The following is a 21044-nucleotide window of genomic DNA, read 5'->3' as shown; positions in this document are numbered from 1 at the left end:
TATAAGAAAAGTATAGCGCGTCCTCAGGTATCACTGTACACGGCCATGTTTCACAAGGTGAAGGAGGCTTGCAAAGAAATGGAATAGGTCCTGTACTGAGTGGCACCTTGCCACTGTCAATGCCTCACGATTCCAATGGCGTATGGGTATCTTCTCAAAGAGGCCGTTCTCAAAGAGGCCGCACTGCACCTTCAAACTAAACAGGCGCACGCTGTTAGCCGATAGGCATATCCTCAGATTGAAACAGCTGCGCAACAACGTGATCCTCGGGATACTCTGCATGTGTTCGCAAGACCGCCTGAGGTGCATCGTCTCGCGCTTGGCGCATGAAACCCAGCTCACCACATTGTCGGAATCCGCATCTGTGACCTCATTTCCTCATTTTCAAGTGGCTGTGCAAGGCAAATGACAAAAGAAAAGAATAAAAGAAAGGTGAAGGAATGCCTGCCGCAGCATAGCTATCCAAGGTTTAAATTAATCAAAATGAATTATAGGGGCCAAAAAAAAAAAAGGAAACCCGAAATGTAAGTTCAGATCAAACACCAATTAGAAAAGAAAAAAAGGCATGGTATGTATTGAGTGGAAAAACAAAGTGAGGACCAGGAGACGCGCACAAGATATTGGCTGATGCGAAAAAATGAAAGCAGACAGCAGGTGTCATGCAAACCGTAAAAGAAAGAAAGGGATAAATTAAGCACCACGAACCTACGAAGAAAATGAGAATACAGGTTATGTCGTGAAAGTGTAGTATCGCCTCAAACCACGCGAAAAATGAAATAACAAGAGAGCACGAGAAAGAAAGCAAGGAGTAAATAAAGGATAAGAGGGAAAAGACCCGAAAGAGATTGATGCATTGGGCTATGCGGGAAAGGAGGCGTAATGACCCCCCACTCGGTTATGTGGGCCCTCCAACATGGGAGCAGTAGCCAGGTGATTTGCGAAAGCCAAAAACCAAGATAGAGAAGAGAAGAAAGCAAAAGAAACAAAAAGCTATATGCCATCTGGAAGAGTGACAGCGCGGCAGTAGTCGGGCATTGCGCTAACGACAACTGAAACCATTTGTTTGATCAGGAATAATTCAGGAGTTGCAGATCTCTTGCATAAGAATGACATTTGAACGATGGGTATCGGATGGTGGAAGGAAGATAGAAAGTAAGTGACCTCTGCACTTCAATACCAGGCTCTGATCCTGTCTACGGAACATTTCAGGAATGCACTACATCGAAATATGAAGATTTTACAGCAAGCGTATCATAAGTTTTTTTTTTGTTAGAAATGATTCACGGAGCTTGCTTATGCGGCATCAGTTAGGCAGTGACACGACGTGACTATGACTGTAAACCACAATTAATAAACCGTAAATTAGTGCACGAAATAATAATTATAAATGCGAATTGATATTCATGAATACCTTAATTCCCATTCTAATGCGCCTAAGGAAATAAGATTTTAATTGTGTATAATGTGCGTTTATGAGCAACGTACCACTGAAGGAAACATGGCAGACAGTGCCATGACAGCAGTCACAATATGCGAGTTGCTTCGTACAGATTGAGAGCTACATTCTCTTCCAACGTTCAGGGCCCTTGAAATATAGCATGCTGATTCTCCATGTTACGCACGGATGGTTTCTGAATTTGTTTTCCCCACCCAGCCAAAAAACATGCTTTCATGCATTCCTTGGTTTCAGGACTGCTACAAGTTTCTTCCGTGTTTGTATCAATCTCACTAATTATAACGACTGGAAAATTTCGATTTTCTAAAGTATTTCTAAAGTAAAGTAGTAAAGATTTTCTACGAAGCAAACGTTTTCTTTTGTGCGCTGAGTTCACCGTTTAGTATATTTTTATTAAAGGGTACATAGAACATTAATTTATGAGAATGAGAGTGACAAAAAAACCTGCAATGGGAGTTTTATACGCACTGTACATAGCCTTATACATATCATATATATATTCCACTCAATGATTCACATGCGTGGTTCTAATGTGTTTACCTGACCAAATTTTTAACTGGCGTGAGTGCTGCAATGTAGATAAATGCACATTGTAAAGGAGTCTCTCAGCTAAACTTCTGGCATATTCTTGCTGTAATTTGAAGTGTGAGATCACAATTTAAGGTACTTTTTTTCATATAATATTTGTGTGCAGTACTTGCCTTATTCATCAAAATATAAGAGAAATCCGCATCGTATGCTCATAAAAAGAACCAAAAAAGCGGCATACGCTGCAATGGTTCTGGTCCAACTCACTTCCTCCTCTGGATTAACAACTCATTTCATGTTATACGACCCGTTTACCCAGAGTAACCGCAATTGCTCCTCCACAACCATTGTTGCGTATCCCACTTTGGCTCTTCGTAGCTGCCGACGAAGATTTCTAATACATCTGACCTAATCAGGCAAGAGCTACACTGAGACATTATACGAATAAAAAGGGCCCGCCAAACTTCTCCTCGGGCGCCCAAGCACAGCATAAATATGCCAGCAGCTTAGCCACGGCAAGCATTTTACAAAGTATATTTAGCGATGCAACGATCGAGCCAGTTAAAGATTTGGCAGGATGCAAACGGTTTCCTTAGGAATAGCTTGCTTACAGGAACCTTTATCGGGGAGGTCCACAACAGGTGCCACACATCACATACGTCTGGTGGTACGCTGCAGCGAAGGCACTTGTCATTCGTTCGCAGCTGTTTGTTCGCTTCCTGGACGAGGCACACACGAAAGAGACAAAGATTTTAATAATAAAGGAGACGTCTGCTTGGTTATTAGCCTAGCATGCTACTCCAGAGAGACAGTCACGAGAGTAAGAGCAATCCTTGCCGAATCCGGCGAGCGAGTGCTTGATCTGCCCGAGTGAAACTAAGCCTGTATTTCAATATTTCTTAATTAAAGGTTTGCGTGCCGAATGGGCGCATAGAATATGAGGGACGTCAAATACGGAAGGAGTCGAAATTAATTTAGACCTCCTGAGGTTCTTTAACACGCTCTTACATTGGACAGCACACCAATGTCTTTGTATTTCGCATCCATCGAAATACAGCCGACGCAGGTGGGATCGAAACCGCGGCCTTAGGATCAGCAACTGAACGCCGAAGACAACAGACATGGCGGAAAATTAAGGTAGTATTGCCGTTTAGTAATAAATGAGGGAAAAAACCCATACGCCACTAAGCGACTGCATAAAAACATTCATAAACACTAAGTGAATCCGTTCTATCATATGCTACATAGCGAACCTGGGACCCCTGCAATGGAACCGGAAATTTGACACCCATGCACATCGAACAACTATCGTGACACTATTTTTCCAGCTGGGGTTCCAGAAAACTACGCAGGCGACATCATTAAAAAAAAAAAAACGCATGATGGGAATTTGCAGAAGTCGAGAATAGTTGAATATGGTTGTGAATGATTACTGCGACGCGTAACCCCCCCGTTCCGCTATATCGGTGTCTATTAGAAAATTATTCATCTGGAAAAAATTCACTTCTGTCGAGAATGTGAGTATCTTCGCATGAAATCAACTTAAAAGATTTCTTTTCGTGTCCTGTATCCTTGAGATCTGTTTATCGAATTGAAATCAAGAGGAATTTAAGGAACCCACAAACCGCGACCATAGCAGAAATAAGCTTCAACTGTATAGTTATGGACAAATGTTTGCGGACGTGGATTGGTGGAAAAAAAATTATTGCTCCGGGGTCAGGCACATTATGCCACTGAAATGCATAGGAGAACGAGGAGGCATACATTCTTCAACTTCTTGAATACTTCTACGTGACTGGCAAGCGAGGTAACGTATAAATATTTTTTTTGCCCGCGAATCTGCATTCCGCAATTTATGTCCATCACTCTACTTGCTGTGCATGCGTGCAAGGAGGAAATATCTTACTGGAAAATCCGAAGCGTTTGGCGAACGTGCGGCCACATGTCTTTCTACAAAGCACACGGTCACCTCTGGGCAAACATGTCTTGGTGAGCGTCTAACTGTAGCGGTCGACCGGTTTCAGGTCAGCACGTGTTCCTTCATGCAGCAAAGGTTGAGTGATTAGTTTAAGCACGTCCTTGTTTCTGCTGAGTTTCAGTTCTCATGGGCGTATAAACATACGGCTCCGAAAACCAGAAGCCTCCGACGCTTTCTTAATTGAAACTAATGAAGTGAAAAGAAAAGAAAATCTCTTAATTTTTTAAAATTCATTCTGCATCGCTTTACTGACAGGCAAAAAAAAAAGTAAAGAAAGCTCAAAGTACATAGAAGGCCATTGGACTAGTCCGGCGCAAACAGCTTCGCAAAGTTATGTGTAAACCTTGCCACTTGCATAAATAAAGTAAAGAAGAAAGCCGATTGAATTTAGGGCGAAAATGCGGTATTTTATGTTTCCTATGGAATGATACACCCGTACGCTCTTCGTTTTGCTCTCTAATTATACAGCTCTCACACCAAGTGTTATGCATCGCATTTTTATCACCAAAAAAACCTGTTTCGCTCTGATAGAACACACAATTTGTTTGCCTCCTGCGTGCAAAACAGTTGTGGACAATGAGGTCGACGACCGATGCTTGCACTAGGAGAGAGTTGCACTCGGAGGGGAACCTGATATACCGGTGCGAAACGATAGACACTCGCGCGGAGAGGCGAAGCTGGGGAGAGACCGATTAAAAAGGCGGAGTGGAAAATGCTGATATGCACATGCTTCGTGCAAGCTGCAGGGACCGTTGAGCGTAAGGTTTGTGGGGGAGCTCACGGTAAAAAGCCTTAAACATCAGTGCCCGTAACAAGAGGAAAAAGCAGGGCCGACATCAAACCGCAGGGAGGATTACCTGAGTACACCTGCCCTAGTGAAGCAGACACTTTCAGCCTTGTTTGGTAGCCATTGTAAGCATGCAATCTTTGTAACGCGGGACGCGCACTCTAGTTTCAACAGGTGATGTGAATCTGCAAAGGATATAGCAATGGACGGTAAGTTCCTGTTCATTTCCATTTCCACATGCAAGACGGGCTTTGCTGCTTTATCAAGAGGATTATAAGCGAACTGTGATATTAGAACGTTCAGGGCCTTTATACGTGATTTTCACCGTCGATCCACATGCCTTCATCTACCACCAGTCTTCGACACGTTGCTGATGATGGAGGTGCAGTATATGGTCCCACACACCGACGCCGAAATTTCGCGCAATGGTCCTAGCTTTGCTGTCGAAGTAAAAGAAACGACACGAAGTAAAATATAAATTCTGATAGGTCTTCTGATGTCCTGAATTCTAAATTGTCTAAATTGTCTGATAGAATTTAAACGCCGGCTAAATTCTCTGCTCTTCAATAAAGAGTCTCTCTCTCTCTCTCTGATAGAATTCGGTAAGGTTCTAAAATGCGTTCATTCCTATATTCCAAGAAATTTCCCCCGTTTCATTTAGTTTTCGGACTGTCGCCGACTTGTAGAGGGTTATGTGATAATGTGAACAGGTATGTGCAGCTTCACAGCGCGAAAGAAACTATGAGATCATTTGATCCACGATTTCCTTTGTGCTTCAGAGCCGTTTGAGCAGTGCGAGATGGCAGTACTGATAAAAAGCGGTGCACCCAATTTATCTTGTAACGAAGTAAGACTGTGTGCAGCTTCAGGCAACCACCGGTAAAAAATAAAGAAAAAACATCTTCCACCTACGAGCTCTCACCCACCACCCATCGGCAAATTTTCGCCTTCAGTTTACCGCAGCCGCCAGGCGCCAACGAACCCCTGCAGATTTATGTGCGGGCGTGCATCAACGACCGCAGTAAGCGATCACAGTATAAACTACGCTAAAGATGCTATTTACAATCGATATTTTATTTTACTGTTGGAGTATTATCATTCTTTATTTTACATTCGTTATATTGCCTGACACATGCAGTGTTTTTATTTATTTATATTGTTTCACAGGTATGGTATGAAAGGTTTTATTTTTGTAGTGGCGTCCTAAGGCGAATTTCTTTTTGCGTGCACCCGTATAGAACAAGAGCGTTTTCGTACCCCCCTCTCCAACCTGCGTAACGTCCTCTGAGGCCGATTCGCTACTAGTGCCCGTGCATCCGCCCATCGCAGTCACGTAATGCCTTAGCCACTGCGCTACCTCAAAGGGTGAGGAACAGAAATTTAAGAGCGCCTTACATGTCTGCAAGGTCTAGCGATTAGCTCCTTTAAGCTCGTTGGCATGCGTGGCAGGCAAGAGGCGGGGGTTGCAAATGAGGGTGCCCAGAAATTCTCCTTCCCCCCCCCCCCCCCCCCCCCTCGTAATTTCCTTTTTCCCTCGGTCATTTTGCAAGATTACCTTGGACACAGTCCTTGAATGCGCTTCGCCTTGGCCTTACCGAAGGCAAAAATATGACGGAGGATCACACGAAGTGATGCAGCGAAGCTGCGACAGCAGGGGGCTTTTGCTGTCCGTTTCAGATTGGTCGTCTTCTACTTGAGTCTTTGAAACTTATGTCGCCGTCACTTTTTCGTTCCGCTGCAGCGTGGACTCAGTGGTTATGGTGCTCGGCTGCTGACCCGAAAGACGCGGGTTCGATCCAGGCCGCGGCGGTTTAATTTCTTTGGAGGAAAAAGTTTAGAAGCCCGTGTACTGTGCAATGTCAGTGCACGTTAAAGAACCCCAGGTGGTCGAAATTTCCGGAGCCCTTCACTACGGCGTTTCTTATAGCCTGAGTCGCTTTGGGACGTTAATCCCCATAAACCAAACCAAACCAAACCAAACCAAACCACTTCTTCGTTGCGCTACTGTGTGGGCTTGTGGTGGGTGGGGGCTTCTGGATGGTAGGCAGGCACATACACTCCAAATCCGAATACGCCTGTATGGTTGCAAAAAGATAATGAGCGCTCTTCTAGAGCAAAGGGAGTTCGCTACAGGACAGCGTTCTCCGTGTTTGCTCCTTTCCGTTTAGAGTTCAGCAAGATTCGTCTGTTCGTAGATCACGTAATTTTTTGTATCCAAGGGAGGGAAGAGAGGCAAGCTCAAAAGGAACACTGCTAAGAGAACTTAGAGGGGGGGGGGGGGATGGTTCAGTTCTGGGCGGCCCGAGCACCTTTGATGTCACGGCCACGCCAGAGGTGATTACACTTCTCGCTAATGTCTGTAGCCGCGCAACTGTTTTTGTATGTTCGAGATTATCGCAGTCGAAGTAGACTCGTTATCCCGGAGATTAGTTTTCTCAGTTTGCTCACAATCCGGTGGGCAGGTTGCGTTGACGTCACACGGTCACGGGATCTGGGTGGCCCACGTCCGGGCAAATTTCGCTCACAACACCTACGACCTCGCCGGATTTTCTATTGAATGGGACCCTTAACGTCAGAGCGTTGAACTGCTCACATCTATGCCTACTACGGATTAAATACATACTGGGGATGGAAGTGCTTAGTAGGAGGTCGGACGCTGTTTTGTTTCAGCGGTTAAGTCGGAGAAAGAGCGCACTACTTGCAGGTAACTCAAGCTGTTTCACACTTAGGTGAAAACTGGGAACGCGACCATAGCACTTCGCGAAGTGCTAACAGCTAACAACTGCAGTGACTCTGTGGCATGGCGCATGCACATTCAGTACGGCCGGTTTCTCTTGCCGCGCATGCGCCCTGGTGCCGCCCATGCTCGCAGGCTATTGGCGGCAGCGGTTGTCGAAGAGCGGCGGTCACGCGCTCCAAGTTTCCACCTCAATGTGAAACAGCCTGCGCATTAAGTTTGCCAATAGTATCTAGTTTATACAGCTTTAAATATGTCAGACTGAAATTTATGCAATATTGACATTTCTTTTCTTGCCGGTTCTTGACAAAGCCTTTGGTTTCGCGCAGTGCGCATTGAGAAACCGTAACTACTTCTCCCAACAGACAGTGCTCGTACAATGAATAACCTGAGCAAGGACATTACACCTGCTGGCAATGGTTTGAAAGACCACCTGCGAGAAATAGCACAACGAGAGCTTGGAGAAACGGAGGACGTAAAACGGCAGGCCCTTCAGGAGCTACGTGAACTGATTGCAGGTAAGCGTCACGAACCGTTAATTACATGCCAAACGAGAGAAATTGGAAGTCTGATTGGGATGACCTAATTTTGTACGAGGTTTGGTCAGTACCATATCTTTCATATCTACGGTGACATGTATCTACATATCATGTCATATAACGTCATATCATATCATATTATATCATATCATATCATATCATATCACGTCACATCACATCACATCACATCACATCACATCACATCACATCACATCACATCACATCACATCATATCATATCATATCATATCATATCATATCATATCATATCATATCATATCATATCATATCATATCATATCATATCATATCATATCATATCATATCATATCATGTCTACATTGAGACCTTCTCGTAACTTCAGTCCCATTCCTCGTTCCTAACGCTCGACTACTACATACTGGATATCAAATATTCCTTGCACCCCTTCTTCGCAACTCCTCAAGGTTGTCATTACCATGTCCGAGTGCACATGAGGAAGTGGAGAAATAAGGTTGTGGACTTGGCTGCATCCTTCTCATCCACACGTGGCTAGCTTCGACCGTCCTGGCTTTCGCTTCTTTTTGTACGCACCCGCATGCGAACGACGGTGAGATGTCGTTGGGCTGTGCATTGACCTGTCGAAAGCTTCGACACTTCAGTCGTGCTGTGGGTTCTTTTTATCTCAACTCTGCCTGCCCTCTTTCCTTCTTCTCGGCACCCGGCTGCTTTGATGACAAGTCATGGACGGTTCCTCTAATACCTGTATCGTTTTGACCGGTGGCACGATCCTTACTGCCCTTGTGGACCGGAGTTGGAGAATGTCCGTGATTGTATCTTCACCGGGCCTCTCATTTCGGGCCCCATTTTCCATTAAGAGAGAGGGGCTTCAATTTCTCACTTTGAACGGCGCAACCTTTCCATAGGTCAAGGATAATAGCGGGGCTATTATTTGCACCCCCCTCGCGTGCAGTGCTAATCTGCGTTGTCCGCCGGATCTTTACCTTACTTCCTCTTGTGTTTTGCTATCACCTGATTCCTGGCGCTCATTTGGAATGTGCCTTTCTCTTTATATCATCCTTCCGTTTGGCTGGCTGTAGCAATGGCACTAAAAGGCCAAGCTTGATGGACTGTGGCTATGCTACTGCTGCCTAAAAAACAGAAAATGGGAGGGAGGTTTCGCTAGTGTGAGCCGCACTATGAGTTCGAGAGCACTATTCCGATGGGTAAATCCAGAGCAAGACCGTGAGCAGCTGTGCCTTGCACATCGTCTTCTTTATCCACTAACCGTAATACTACTATTAAACTAATATTCTCTTTTTGAGCTATGTGGTGGTAGTGACAGAGATGTGCGATGCATGTGTTGGCATGGACAACGCTGTGGCAGAAACATGGCACTAGAGCAATACGCGTTGTCGTTGACAACATTGCTGCGGAAACGCGGCACTGAAGTATAGGACGTCGGCGTACATTAGGTAAGTTGGCGTTGATGACGGAAATGCCGAAGACGTGCATAACAAAGCACGCTTGTTCAGTAGACACTTCAATCGCGCTTTCAGGTACGCGGCGTTGCTGTCAACCTGCTAGAAAGTGTTCTTTCGCAGAATATTACGTGCTTAGCAATACTCAACTGCTATCCGTTTTTTAGCCGATAAGTACTATCATGTTCCGAGCAGAAGCAGTGCAGCAGCTTTTTCTTTTCTCTTCTTTTACCTCTGGTATGGGAACGTCCAGAAAGCCTTGGTGCATACTTTGTACAGTTACTTGGACAAAATTCTAAGCCAGGTGCACGCCTGGGCCTCAGTATGTTGATCGATACCCATCGCAATTTTGAGCGTGACAGTGACAATGCACACCGTCCCATTCAATGATGTTTCCCCACTAATCGAGAAGCGGAAGACGAGAGGTATGTCTAGTGGACAGTTAAGTCCCACATAGTTGACTGCCCAAGTAGGTGGGGGCTGGAACGAGTGGCTTTGGTAACATACATCGAAGAGGTTTGATACTGTTCGCACAAACCTTGTGTTCTTTCTAAGGCTTAGCCTAGTTTAAGAAAAACAGCTGTTCATTGAGACGATAATTAAACCATTGCATTTCTCACCCTTTTGCCTTGAGCAGGTGAACCTTTGCTGCATTGCTCAACGGAAGAAGCCTTTTTGATCATGTTTCTACGAGCTCGCAAGCACGACAGCCTGCAGGCTTTCAAGAACATCAAGAGCCTCTTTGACGCAAAAAGAAACAATCCAGACATGTTCAATCTTCTGGATCCGTACCATATCCCTTTCGACGCCGCTTGCCGCAAGCATCGCCTGACAGCACTTTCTCGTGGAAGAGACCCTGAAGGCAGACATGCAGTACTGGTCAGATTAGGTAAGACAATCTGTACTTTCACCGAGATCATGGTCTCTAAGTTTAGTCAATCGCCTTGGCTCAAACAGAGGCATAAATACCGTTGTTTAAAACCAATTTCTCAGAAATTTTCAAAAAGCAAACAATAAGGCTTCCACGAAAGTCATTGTTGCTCATGTTATGCCACTAGGCAGACACGGAGTGAGAAGATAGCGATGGTTAGTCTCCTAGTTACTTAAAAAAAATGTAAAAGCTTTCGGTCACTGCAATTAGCGAGCATAATTTTAGGGTAAAATTGGAGGAGGTTGAAATACCAGACTATTCAATTTGTAGCACACAATTCTAGAAGCACACCCGGGTTAAAAGTTACTCACCTCCAAGTTTCCACCAAATCCTCGTATTAATGTATATAAATTGTTCCTGTTGGTGCACCCATCACCACACACCACCAATTTTACAGAGAAAACCTGTTACAGGCAGCGCCACAGTGATAGCTTTCGTTGACCCATCAACAAGGTTAGCTGGCACTGTAGAACGAAGAGCGTACATGTGGCAGCCGAAGACGACGAATGTAGCGACGAAGAGGAACTGACGCCGTCCTTCGTAGAAATATGCTCTGCGCAACATCGACATGCAGCTACTTCGTCTTGTCCGACCCAAGACCGTTTGAGGATCCATCCCAAGTAGAGCGTTGCACGGGCCGCATTTTGAGGCCCGAGCGCAAAACTGAAAGCCTGGCCAAGGTCTTGCGGCTTCAAGCCCGGTTCCAGCCCAGGTCCGCAACACTGCTCACTGAGTGCAAGCAATCTCCGGTTCCACAAGTAAATAAGTAGCCGGCTAAGATGCGCAGATTGCAATAACACTTGGAAAAATTGGTCTGGTAAGTACACAAAGACAAGAAGATAAAGCGGGTTCGCTCGTTCAGGTTTTGGAGAAGCGATCTTGTCAGTGCTCAACCCCTGAGTTCCGGGAGCCAAATGGAAAGGGTTGCATAGCAAGATAGTAAACTTTGCGTCATCTCAAGGTTTATAATCAGCGATTTTTACGACCCATGAAGTCTAAAGAATTAAAACATCCCCAATTAAATTTCTTTTTTTTTAATAAGTACGATTTCGCGGGGTGAATTAATGGTTTCACTGCACTGGCCGAGTTTCTACGCAGAAGAATAGCAAAAGCGCCTCTATTTAGCGTAGTATGTGTTCTAGTACTCGAAGTGTCGCAAACCAACATGCTCTTATGCAAATCAATCGCGTTTATTGTGCTGTAGAGACGTGTTTTTAGGATGCGAAGGCACACAATAAAAGACTATACTTTGGAATATACGGTTGCCCATCGTGAAGCCGAAAGAAGGGCCTTCATCAGCGGTTCTTATCAGACTTCAAACATACTGTTGTGAGCAGTCGTGAGCTGTCGTGAGCAGATGTTGAGCGCTTTCACAAAACCAAAACCGAGCAGATGTGGAGCGCTTTCTGGTAGATACAATGGCATGTGCTCACTGATAGCTTGAACAGCTCAAGCCAGATGCACTTTGTAGTTTAGTAGCCGAACGGACTCGTGCAAATGAGCCGTGTGTCAGGAGTTACAACGCTCCACTAAAAACGCCGCTGTAGAGCAGCCCGCCCGTGTAGATTGGGCTTTATTTTTAACTCCTCCTTTTGTAACGTTTAAACCGGCCACATACTTGGACATAACACTGTGAGCGGCGCTGATTAAACTCAGTCTAGAAATGAGCTTTCTTTCATTCCAGGCCAACAAAGGAGTAGTGGGATTATTAAACCACTGTTAAGATGACCGAGACGTTTCAGGTAATAGTAAAAAAGAAAAAAATATGTCAGTACTGGTTTTAATTTTACTCGCGTGAGGAAACTGCAGTTAAAGCATACCAGAAATAAGTAAACAAGTGACAACTAATTTTCGTCTCAGCGAACCCAACCGCCCTATTTCATCAGTGTCGCTGCTACAGAGCGTCTCAAGTATTTATGACGATTCCCCTGCAATGACGAATCAAAAGCTGTACAAAGTCCTCTCTGGGCCCGCAACTTCAAGCCCGGGCCAGGCTCAGGCTCAGTGGAAGAGCACATTTTCCGGCCCTGCCCGACTCATGGGCCTGGACCCGGATTTCGGACCGCCCCGAGTGTGGGCAGTGCTCTAACCCCAAGTCGAACGCCGGCGCGCCTACCGTCGTGATCCGATGGGTCGGCACCGGTAAGGTCCAGCCGTATGAGAGACGGAACGCTACATCAATAGGCTTTGCGGTCGAACCGAACATCGTCACTGGGCGCAAGCACTATATACGCGTATTTGCGAGTCTATCGAGCATAAGAGGGAAACATCAGTTCCAGCTGCACTTTTAGCCAAGCCGGGACCGTAGACGGGGGCCCCCGCCTGCCAAACGCGTTCTAACCAAAGAACAGTGTGCTCGCAAAGTCGAACAGCAGCTGCAACGTTGGTGCCGGATTTGTGAGAGGTCGCCACTGGCCCACGGTTCCAGCCCGTCAGACAACCGAGACGTGCTACGTGGGACATTCGTTGTGGTGGGCGATAAAAATCAGTAATATAATGCCCTGCCCTCACCGCCTACAGCACAACGACCAGCAACTAGAGGCAATACTACAACCAACCAAATTTGAGCACGAAAAGCATGGCCACACACTTGGCTATTCGCGTACAGACTGTGACAGTCTATAGTTTCAACGAAAACTGAAGCTACTAATGCCTTGACACTGCGCGTGTTTGAAGCTCGCGTTCGCGGACGACCATCTGTCTACGTTCATTGTGTGTGTCAGTTCGGTGCGTTCTAGCGACGTGTCGCATCTGTCGACATCGAACAGGTACTATTAGGGACCAAATTTACTTGGTCTCTCTTCAAGTTCCGAACACTGCCTCACTGCATGCGGACGTCATCTGATGACGCACTCCTGGTGTCGAGATCGGCGCATTGCACTGATTTGTGCACCAGGTGGCGCCCGCGGGAAATGCAACACGGTTCGGAACTTGGAGGGGGCTCACTTACTTTTGTCCCCGATAGTACCGTCTGTGCCACAAGTAACCAGACTGCTTGTTTTGCTTCAAATTTGCGTAGTGGAATTTTTACGGCTTCCTTAATGATAAAAAAGGTCTTGAGAAGTAAGGAGAAGGGTTCTTCTTACCTTACAGAGATTAAAAGATTTAGAGCTCCGTGAGAATCATGAACGCTCCGATATACGAGTGAGAAGCAAACCACACAGCCAGATTACTTTTTGGAAGGGCGGTACGTTTATCCGCAATAACACCCAACTTGTCGCTGGTAAACAGCGTAATTCAACCCCTGATTGCCCCATATTGCAGTTCATCAAGCTGCGTTGACAGGTGTACAATGGTGTACAGTATAGAATTCATGGACTGATATTTAACGTGCCTCCCCACGTCGACAGCAAAGTCACCATTTCCGCGAAACGCACAGTTGGATCGTTTGTTATAGGGAGCTCATCTACAGCAGCGGAAACAGCTCAGTGAGCACTGCTACGCGGCTTGCTCTCCGCTGAATTCTTCGTGTTAAGCAGCATCTTAGCCGCTGTAGTTTATAGAGCGAAAGCTGCTATATCTTTTCTTTAGCTAATAGCCTTGCACTTTACCGGGGGATTTACAGCGTCAGCCGTATTACCTTAATTACTTATGAAAGAAATCAAATTAATTAACTGATCGATAATTAATTCAATTACACCTGCGAACTGAATTGATTTCATCACCTGCCAACCCAACCGTAACAAATAACAAAGTAGAGAGAGAAAAATTTTCTGAGCGTTAGAGTATAGGGGGAGAGGGAAGCTAGAGAGGGAAGAGAGAGACGGGTGGCCTAGTGGCTTGAGAGGTTATGTCGAGAGCAGAGAACGTGCATCTGGAAGGTGGCTGCCTCGGGAAGAACCTTGGGGGGAGAAGGTTATGACGAGGACGGAGGACTGATAAACCTGAGAGTGGTTCCACGGCAAACTGCAGGGCTGTATGGTTAAGTCAAAGCTATAACAGCTTTCGCTGGTTCATGCGCTAAGCCGGTAAGCCCAGCTCTGACAAATTTTTAATGAATGTGTCTTTGAAACATCCCATTCGGCATGTTTTCTTACTTTTTTAAATGTACGCATTCTCTTTCCAGGAGCGTGGAACACTGACGTATGCCCACTCACCGACTTCTTCAGGGTGGGCATAGTCGGCACCCTGCACCTCGTTCAAAATGAAGAGGCTCAGATCAGGGGAATTGTGGTCGTATTAGACATGAACGGCCTCGGACCCCATCATCTGCTCTATTACACGCCTTCCGTTGTCAGAACATACATAACGCTTGTGCAGGTCAGTACAAAAGGTCACATTGCGCGGCGATGTAAAATTTCCCCTTGGCAATTAACGCCGCTCCAAACCAATGACACACGCCCCCCTTGATCTGCGTTACATTCGCAGTTTCTTACATTATGTCTGTATGAAAGGTGGCAGCACTTCAGTGTTATCCGAAAATATGTAATCACAACCAACCTAGAGAAGCGATAAGGCATGCTGGCATGAACTGCGAGCTTGCACTGCAGTACGTTGGATACTATGTGCCAACATGTTAGCATGCCGGCTGCCTTGTTTAGATCTAGAATTTATTTCACCAACAGTGTTGCAGCACCCAAGTCAACCCCTCACAAGACGAAGAGGTGCAGAATTATCAGCAGTCCGCGATGAAAAGGTTGCGAGTGCCAGTATCAGTACATGGTATCAATTTCTTTTCTGGAAGCATTTTAAGCCTGTAATGAACACGAGACAAAAGCGCGTAAGAAAAGCCCTAAGCTTTAAAAATTTCATTGTTTCAAACCCTCATGGTCACTGCTGCTATGCTTGATCGAAACATTAACACTTTACCTCGGTCAGTGACCTCGAACTGACGGACTGACCCCTGCCACTTAGCTCGAACAGTTCTGGCCGCAAGTACTCAGACTCCCCCCCCCCCTCCCTACACACACACGCACACACGCACACACGCACACACTCTGCATGGGTATTTCAGGTATACGACTTATGAAGAAAATGAATGAAACGAACTGCCAGTTCTTCAGCTTCTATCGCTACGGAATGGTTGCGACCACCATAAGATAAGAGACAGCCCGAAAAGAAAAAAAATAACAGAAAAAACTACAGGTGGCGTATAGTCAAGGGGGGCTAAGTGCGAAATCCTTAATGTGCTGCCTGATATGTGAGTTCAGTGCTCCTGCGATGGCAGATACACAGAAAAAGTTGTATCTAAGTTGTTTGCATCTAGGTTTAACATAACCGCAACTAGCCTTGGCCTATGCAGAAAGTTTAATGTACTTGCTCGGCAGTTTCTCAGTGCAGCTACCCGCGCTCACCTCAGAAATGAACCGAGTAGGCACTGGTGACATTTCTAACTTTTGAATGCTTCTTTTACCTTTCGTTTTGAGATTATTTTATTTCTTATAAGAGCTCGAGAAAGAAATTATATTGAAACAAATGACCGGAGAACGTATCGCAAAAGCCGTTTATGTTAAATGAGAAGAAAAAAATGGGCACTAGGTATATTGTCCTGAAATACTGAAACACAGCTCCAGTTTGAAAGATAGCAGTAACGACATAGAGGTAATCATTACTTGAACGTATATTGCGGCCAGTATGCGGTTTGAAAGCCATGATACTTTTGCAATTTGCAAAAATTGTCTTTCCCAAATGTGTGAATAAGCACTGGGTTGAGTTGTGTGTGATCACCTGGGGGCAGGGGACGACGTACATTTAAACAATGCTTTCCATTACACTGACATCTGTACGCGGTACAGAGTGAGTGTTCCTAGAAGAGCGCACCAAACTACTGACTGCAAGCGCTCCACAGTTCCGTCTGTTATCGCAGTGGCGGCAATAGCCAGGACTTAGCCCAGAACTTGATGACGGCAATTCATTTTTCAGCATTAAATGATAAGATGGGCTGATGATGGCCGACACCTTCTTTTTCATTCTCTTTTACTTAAGGACTGCGCCCCCATGCGTATCAAAGGAGTGTATATTATCAACCACCCTGCAATATTCAGCTTTCTCTTCGCTGTTGCCAAGCCCTTCTTGAAGAGTAAACTGGTGAAAAGGGTGAGACCATTTCTTTTCTTCACTAGTAAAACTTTGGATAAGTTACTTAGCAAATGTGCTCAACAATCAAATTTGGTTTAAACCAAAAACAAATTATTCGAGTGCTGGAGTATAAACAATGTGATGCCATGGAATTTACACGTTTACAGACTAAGTACATAAACGCACGACCCTACACAATGCGCTAGTTTTTTTCGCCCCCAGCGTGAAGCTTCGCGAACACGTTCGGTAATTTTGGATACGGCGGCCATTGTGTAGCACATGATGCAGATTGCTATAGATTAGTTGGTTGGTTTATTGGGGTTTAACGTCCCAAAGCGACTGAGGCTATGAGAGACGCCGTAGTGAAGGGCTTCGGAAATTTAGACCACCTGGGGTTCTTTAACGTGCACTGACATCGCACAGCACACGGGCCTCTAGAATTTCGCCTCCAAGAAATTCAGCCGCCGCGGCCGGGATCGAACCCGCGTCTTTCGGGTCAGCAGCCGAGCGCCGTAACCACTGAGCCACCGCGGCGGGGCTGTTATAGATTACGCGCTGCCTAACCTGTGCGAGGTGCATTAAAACGTATAATAATTCATTATTCGCTATTTTGAGTTCAGCTTCCGTCCTTCTTAAAGTGTACGATCAGGTGGAAAATAAGACGAGGACACTGGTTTACTGCAGAAGCCTCTGTAAACGCGCGGCTTAAGTGTATGCCCCGAGAAGCCAAATTAATTGTATGAATTGAAGCAAGGTAATAAAAGTAACGTATGTTTCTTGCGTGTTTTCTAGTAAGGCAACTGAAAACTTACTCAAAAAAATGTTGTCTTCGCAAATATTACTGCCTAACTGCTCTGTTTATTTTAATAGTCTGCTCTCAACATAGAAATACATTTAATTCTGTGCTTATGCTTTATCATAGTTCTGCAATGATTTTTCCGGCCTCGAAACTCCCGCCGGGATTACATACGCAATACGGTTTCATGTGAGCTTCCTTTCGTAACTATTCGCAATAAATCCTAATTAATTTAGGGTAGCCTCGGAGCGGTACCGACGAGAGTTTGCTCCGAATATGAGGTCTGTTGCATTTGGAAGTGGAACCGCACGGCAACGTGCAGTCTTTATCTCTAGCCCACGGGATGAGGGAGCGAGCTGTGCGACGAACGGAAATGTGCGTTAACTCCGCCCAACGTGACGAAAGCGGGGAAGCAGCGAAGAGATGAAGCGAGTGTAGAAAATTTGCATGAATAAAAAAGGACAGAGCCTCGAATTTCGGTTCAAAACCGTGCTTTGCTTTATCGGACGACGCTAACCGAACAGCTTTCGAAATGTTCGCGTTCTCCTCCATCACGCTGTAAAAAAATACAAGCTTTGTGTATTCCAATAGTTTCAGTACTCGGTGCGTCAGCGTTTTCAGGTCGTGAGCCTTACTCCCAACTTCTCAAGCTTTGTTGCAGTGCTGAAACTCGTGTTTTGAGGTGTGAAGTGGCCTTTTAAAGATCCAACTTAAACACAAGTTACAAAGTCAAGTCTCATCCGCTGGCAGGCCACGCCCGATGTTCAGTCTGGCCCCTGTAGCTCGTGAGTGTCATCGGCACGAAATGATTACAAACACTGCTTGAAATTACCCCTTCCATACTCCCGACAGGAAGCCAGCAAGGAGCCGCTGCGGTGGCTCAGTGGTTATGGCGCTCGGCTGCTGACCCGAAAGACGCGGGTTCGATCCCGGCCGCGGAGGTCGAATTTCGATGGAGGCGGAATTCTAGAGGCCCATGTGCTGTGCGATGTCAGTGCACGGTAACGAACCCTAGGTGGTAGAAATTTCCGGAGCCTTTGACTACCGCGTCCCTGATAGCTTAACTCGCTTCGCGACGTTAAACCCCCGTAAATTAAGGAATCCGGCAAGGTGCAGACACAATCAAGTACAAAAAAATAAGGCCAGAAACAATCGAACGGGCTGCAATGTCTACCATCGTGTGCGAATGCAGCAACGTATCATCTGCAGCATGATTCGGCAGTTTGCTGAGGCTCTCCGCTGGCACACGACAACTCACGACGTTGTTTCAGCTGCTGTCTTACTGGCGACGACTAGCTTCGAAAGTTACGTTTTGTTAAATAGCCTGAAATCCGTTCAAACTGAATGGAATGGCGGAAGATAACAGCTACGGGTTCTCCTGATTCAGCTAAAATGCGTCGCCTTTTACAGAGAATTTATCGGCACAAATAATTTCCGTGGCGCGAAAACTCCTTTCACAAGTACGCACATATATAAAGGCTGTGAAGCTACTTGTTTTTTGCCGCGGTAATACCAGCTTCCTCTTTTGGAAGAGTCTGTGTCATTGAGGAAGGAAACAAGGATACCGTCTCCCACACCTCTGCTCGCACGCCGACATCCCAACACGTAATAAGGGCTAGGCATAGTTCTACGCACATAAGTTACATTACCTGAACGAACAAAGTAATGGTAAGCGACGAACTGCAGACTTAAAGTACCATCTGCCATGTTCATCTGCCATGGTACCATCTGCCATGGTGTACTGCCATGTTCGTGTCTATGCGGCTTTGCTTCCTATGAAACAGCCCGTGCACACAACTGTCTATCTACAGGCACCGGACATGACCATGTACTCTGCGCACTGCCTTGCCTACGCGGCCTGAACAAAATATGCTTGAGCCATTGTGAACATTTAAGTTAGCTATCACTGAGTTTAGCGCTTTTTTAAATTAAAACATGGGATCTGTGAGCTAGGAAAAACCTATTCGACTGCTCACGAAGTTCCGCGGGTGATTCAGTAAATGTGCGGATACCTGATGGTGAAATAAAACGAACGCCGAGAACTCACTGAATTCGCGCGACTCTTTCAGATTCGCCTTTTGGGCTACGATGTAGGTAAGCTGCGTGGCCTGGTTCCCGACGACCTGATTCCAGAGCAGTACGGAGGCACGCATGAAAGCCACGATTACGACGAGTACGAGAGGCAGTTGAAGACCGCGCAGAAATTCTTCGAGGAATTCAACTCCTACGGCTATCACAAGACAACGATGAACACCACCTAAACACCATGCGACGTGTCCTTCCAACGGAAAGTGCCTCGTGTAGTTCACTTGCTTTGTTGACGGGTTATGGTTCCTCGTAATCTTGAGCTCGCTGCGAAGGTGCAGTGTGCGTGCACGAAATGTACACCGTCGGGCAGATGGTCTCCGAGCATCACCTACTGCAGTGCACGCTGAAATTATTGTCACCGTAGGAAGTGGATGCATTCAAGTGTGGACACCAGGAATATGCAAACGGAATGATGAGGTGCAGTGCGTTCGCACCACACGTGTGTGCCATGAGCTGCAGTACGTGGGAGTTTCCAACGAACTGCGAACCGGCGTCACGTGGGCCTAGAGTCCCGTCGGCGAGACTAAGAAGCCAATGTGCTCGTTGCCCTGCTTCACTTTTTGAGAAAGCCTATGTCCTAGGGCACCCCCCTCATATAGCCTGTAGAAGATATACATTAACATCAGAGACTGGTGCACTGAGCTGTGGTTTGCCTCTGCTATCTGATTTTCTTGTGTAGTTCTATAGTCAGATTGGCAAGAATGACAGTGCAACTAAAGGTGCGAGGTGCAAATCTGGCCGGACGAACTCCTGCAGGCCTTGACGTTTGGATGTTTAGATATCAAATCTCCACACTGATATCTGCCCATCAATCCAAGTTATCTGGTTCTTTTGCCGAGCTACAGTGCTCGCTGAAGTCATGATCACTACAGGAAGCGGAAGAATTCAAGCGTCTACTCCACGAATCTGTAAACGAAACGCTTTGCTGCACTGTGTGGGAGTTTGTAACCGTGTTTATAGCCAGATAAATTGGAATTCTCTGTATGCAGAAGCAATGTGCTGTCAACCTGCCATTCATGATTGATCGCTAAAAAAAAAGAAAGACGCTTGCCTGAATGTGAATCTAAATTCCAAGCACGTGAATTATTACACCTTGGCAGTCTGGTGACGAAGGCTATATGATAACCGCTGCAGGAAGTTCAATTAGCAGTTGCAAAACACGTTCTGCACGACTGACAACATTGTCTTGAGATCACAACTGTTATGACACACTTACGCATTCAGACAATGCTGAAAGATTGTGGATTGTAACGTTTTAACGTCCCTAGGCGGCTCAGGTAATGAGGGCTGCCGTATTGGAGGGCTCCGGATTAATTTAGACCTCCTGGGGTTCTTTAACGAGCGCTGACATCCCACATCATACGGGCCTTTCTGTGTTTCCCCTCCATCAAAATGCTGCTGCCGTGTTGCGGATAGAACTCTCGAAGTTGGGATCAATTGGAAAACGCTAAATATTGATAGAATTCAGGGGTCTATGTACCTCATGATGTTTAGGAGCCGCACTCTTATACTGCAACCCCTCTCCGTTATGGCACAAATAGAAGAAAAAATAAAGCAGTAAATCAGTTATTACAAAACCGAAAAAAAAAATTTCGCGTGGGTGAGAAGTGTTGTTGGAAGGAATTCACGGGAAGAAATTTCTCATAAGTACTTAAGCAAATTAAAAATTTATCTGTATACAGAGGGATATCTGGCTTCTTTTTTATTGCCAACCCTGATCACTGTTTT

General features: G+C 45.8%; 1 protein-coding gene and 1 long non-coding RNA gene across 2 annotated transcripts in view; one reads left to right on the top strand and one right to left on the bottom strand.

The window, feature by feature from the left end:
• LOC149372722 (uncharacterized) overlaps positions 1–21044 on the bottom strand; it is a 273432-nt gene that overhangs the window by 98914 nt on the left and 153474 nt on the right. The gene's annotated exons all lie outside the window — the stretch shown is intronic.
• LOC149372728 (alpha-tocopherol transfer protein-like) lies at positions 7866–19495 on the top strand. Its single transcript, XM_089568140.1, has 5 exons — positions 7866–8004; positions 10121–10372; positions 14481–14674; positions 16340–16450; positions 19298–19495. Exons 1-5 carry the CDS (start codon positions 7866–7868, stop codon positions 19487–19489), a joined length of 888 nt encoding a protein of 295 aa, XP_089424266.1. The 3' UTR covers positions 19490–19495.

This window comes from Amblyomma mixtum, chromosome 1 (genome assembly GCF_055824585.1).
Source record: "Amblyomma mixtum isolate Tamu chromosome 1, ASM5582458v1, whole genome shotgun sequence".
NCBI classification, from domain to species: Eukaryota; Metazoa; Arthropoda; class Arachnida; order Ixodida; family Ixodidae; genus Amblyomma; species Amblyomma mixtum.
Note: the sequence above shows the minus strand (reverse complement) of the source record. Positions and strands in the feature narration are given on the sequence as shown.

Bases quoted from the DNA above. Each gene is read 5' to 3' on its own strand.
- LOC149372728 (XM_089568140.1), top strand. From the start codon at position 7,866: ATGAATAACCTGAGCAAGGACATTACACCTGCTGGCAATGGTTTGAAA. The intron at 8,005-10,120 runs GTAAGCGTCACG...TGCCTTGAGCAG, and splicing joins GCTACGTGAACTGATTGCAG to GTGAACCTTTGCTGCATTGC. The intron at 16,451-19,297 runs GTGAGACCATTT...CGACTCTTTCAG, and splicing joins AGAGTAAACTGGTGAAAAGG to ATTCGCCTTTTGGGCTACGA.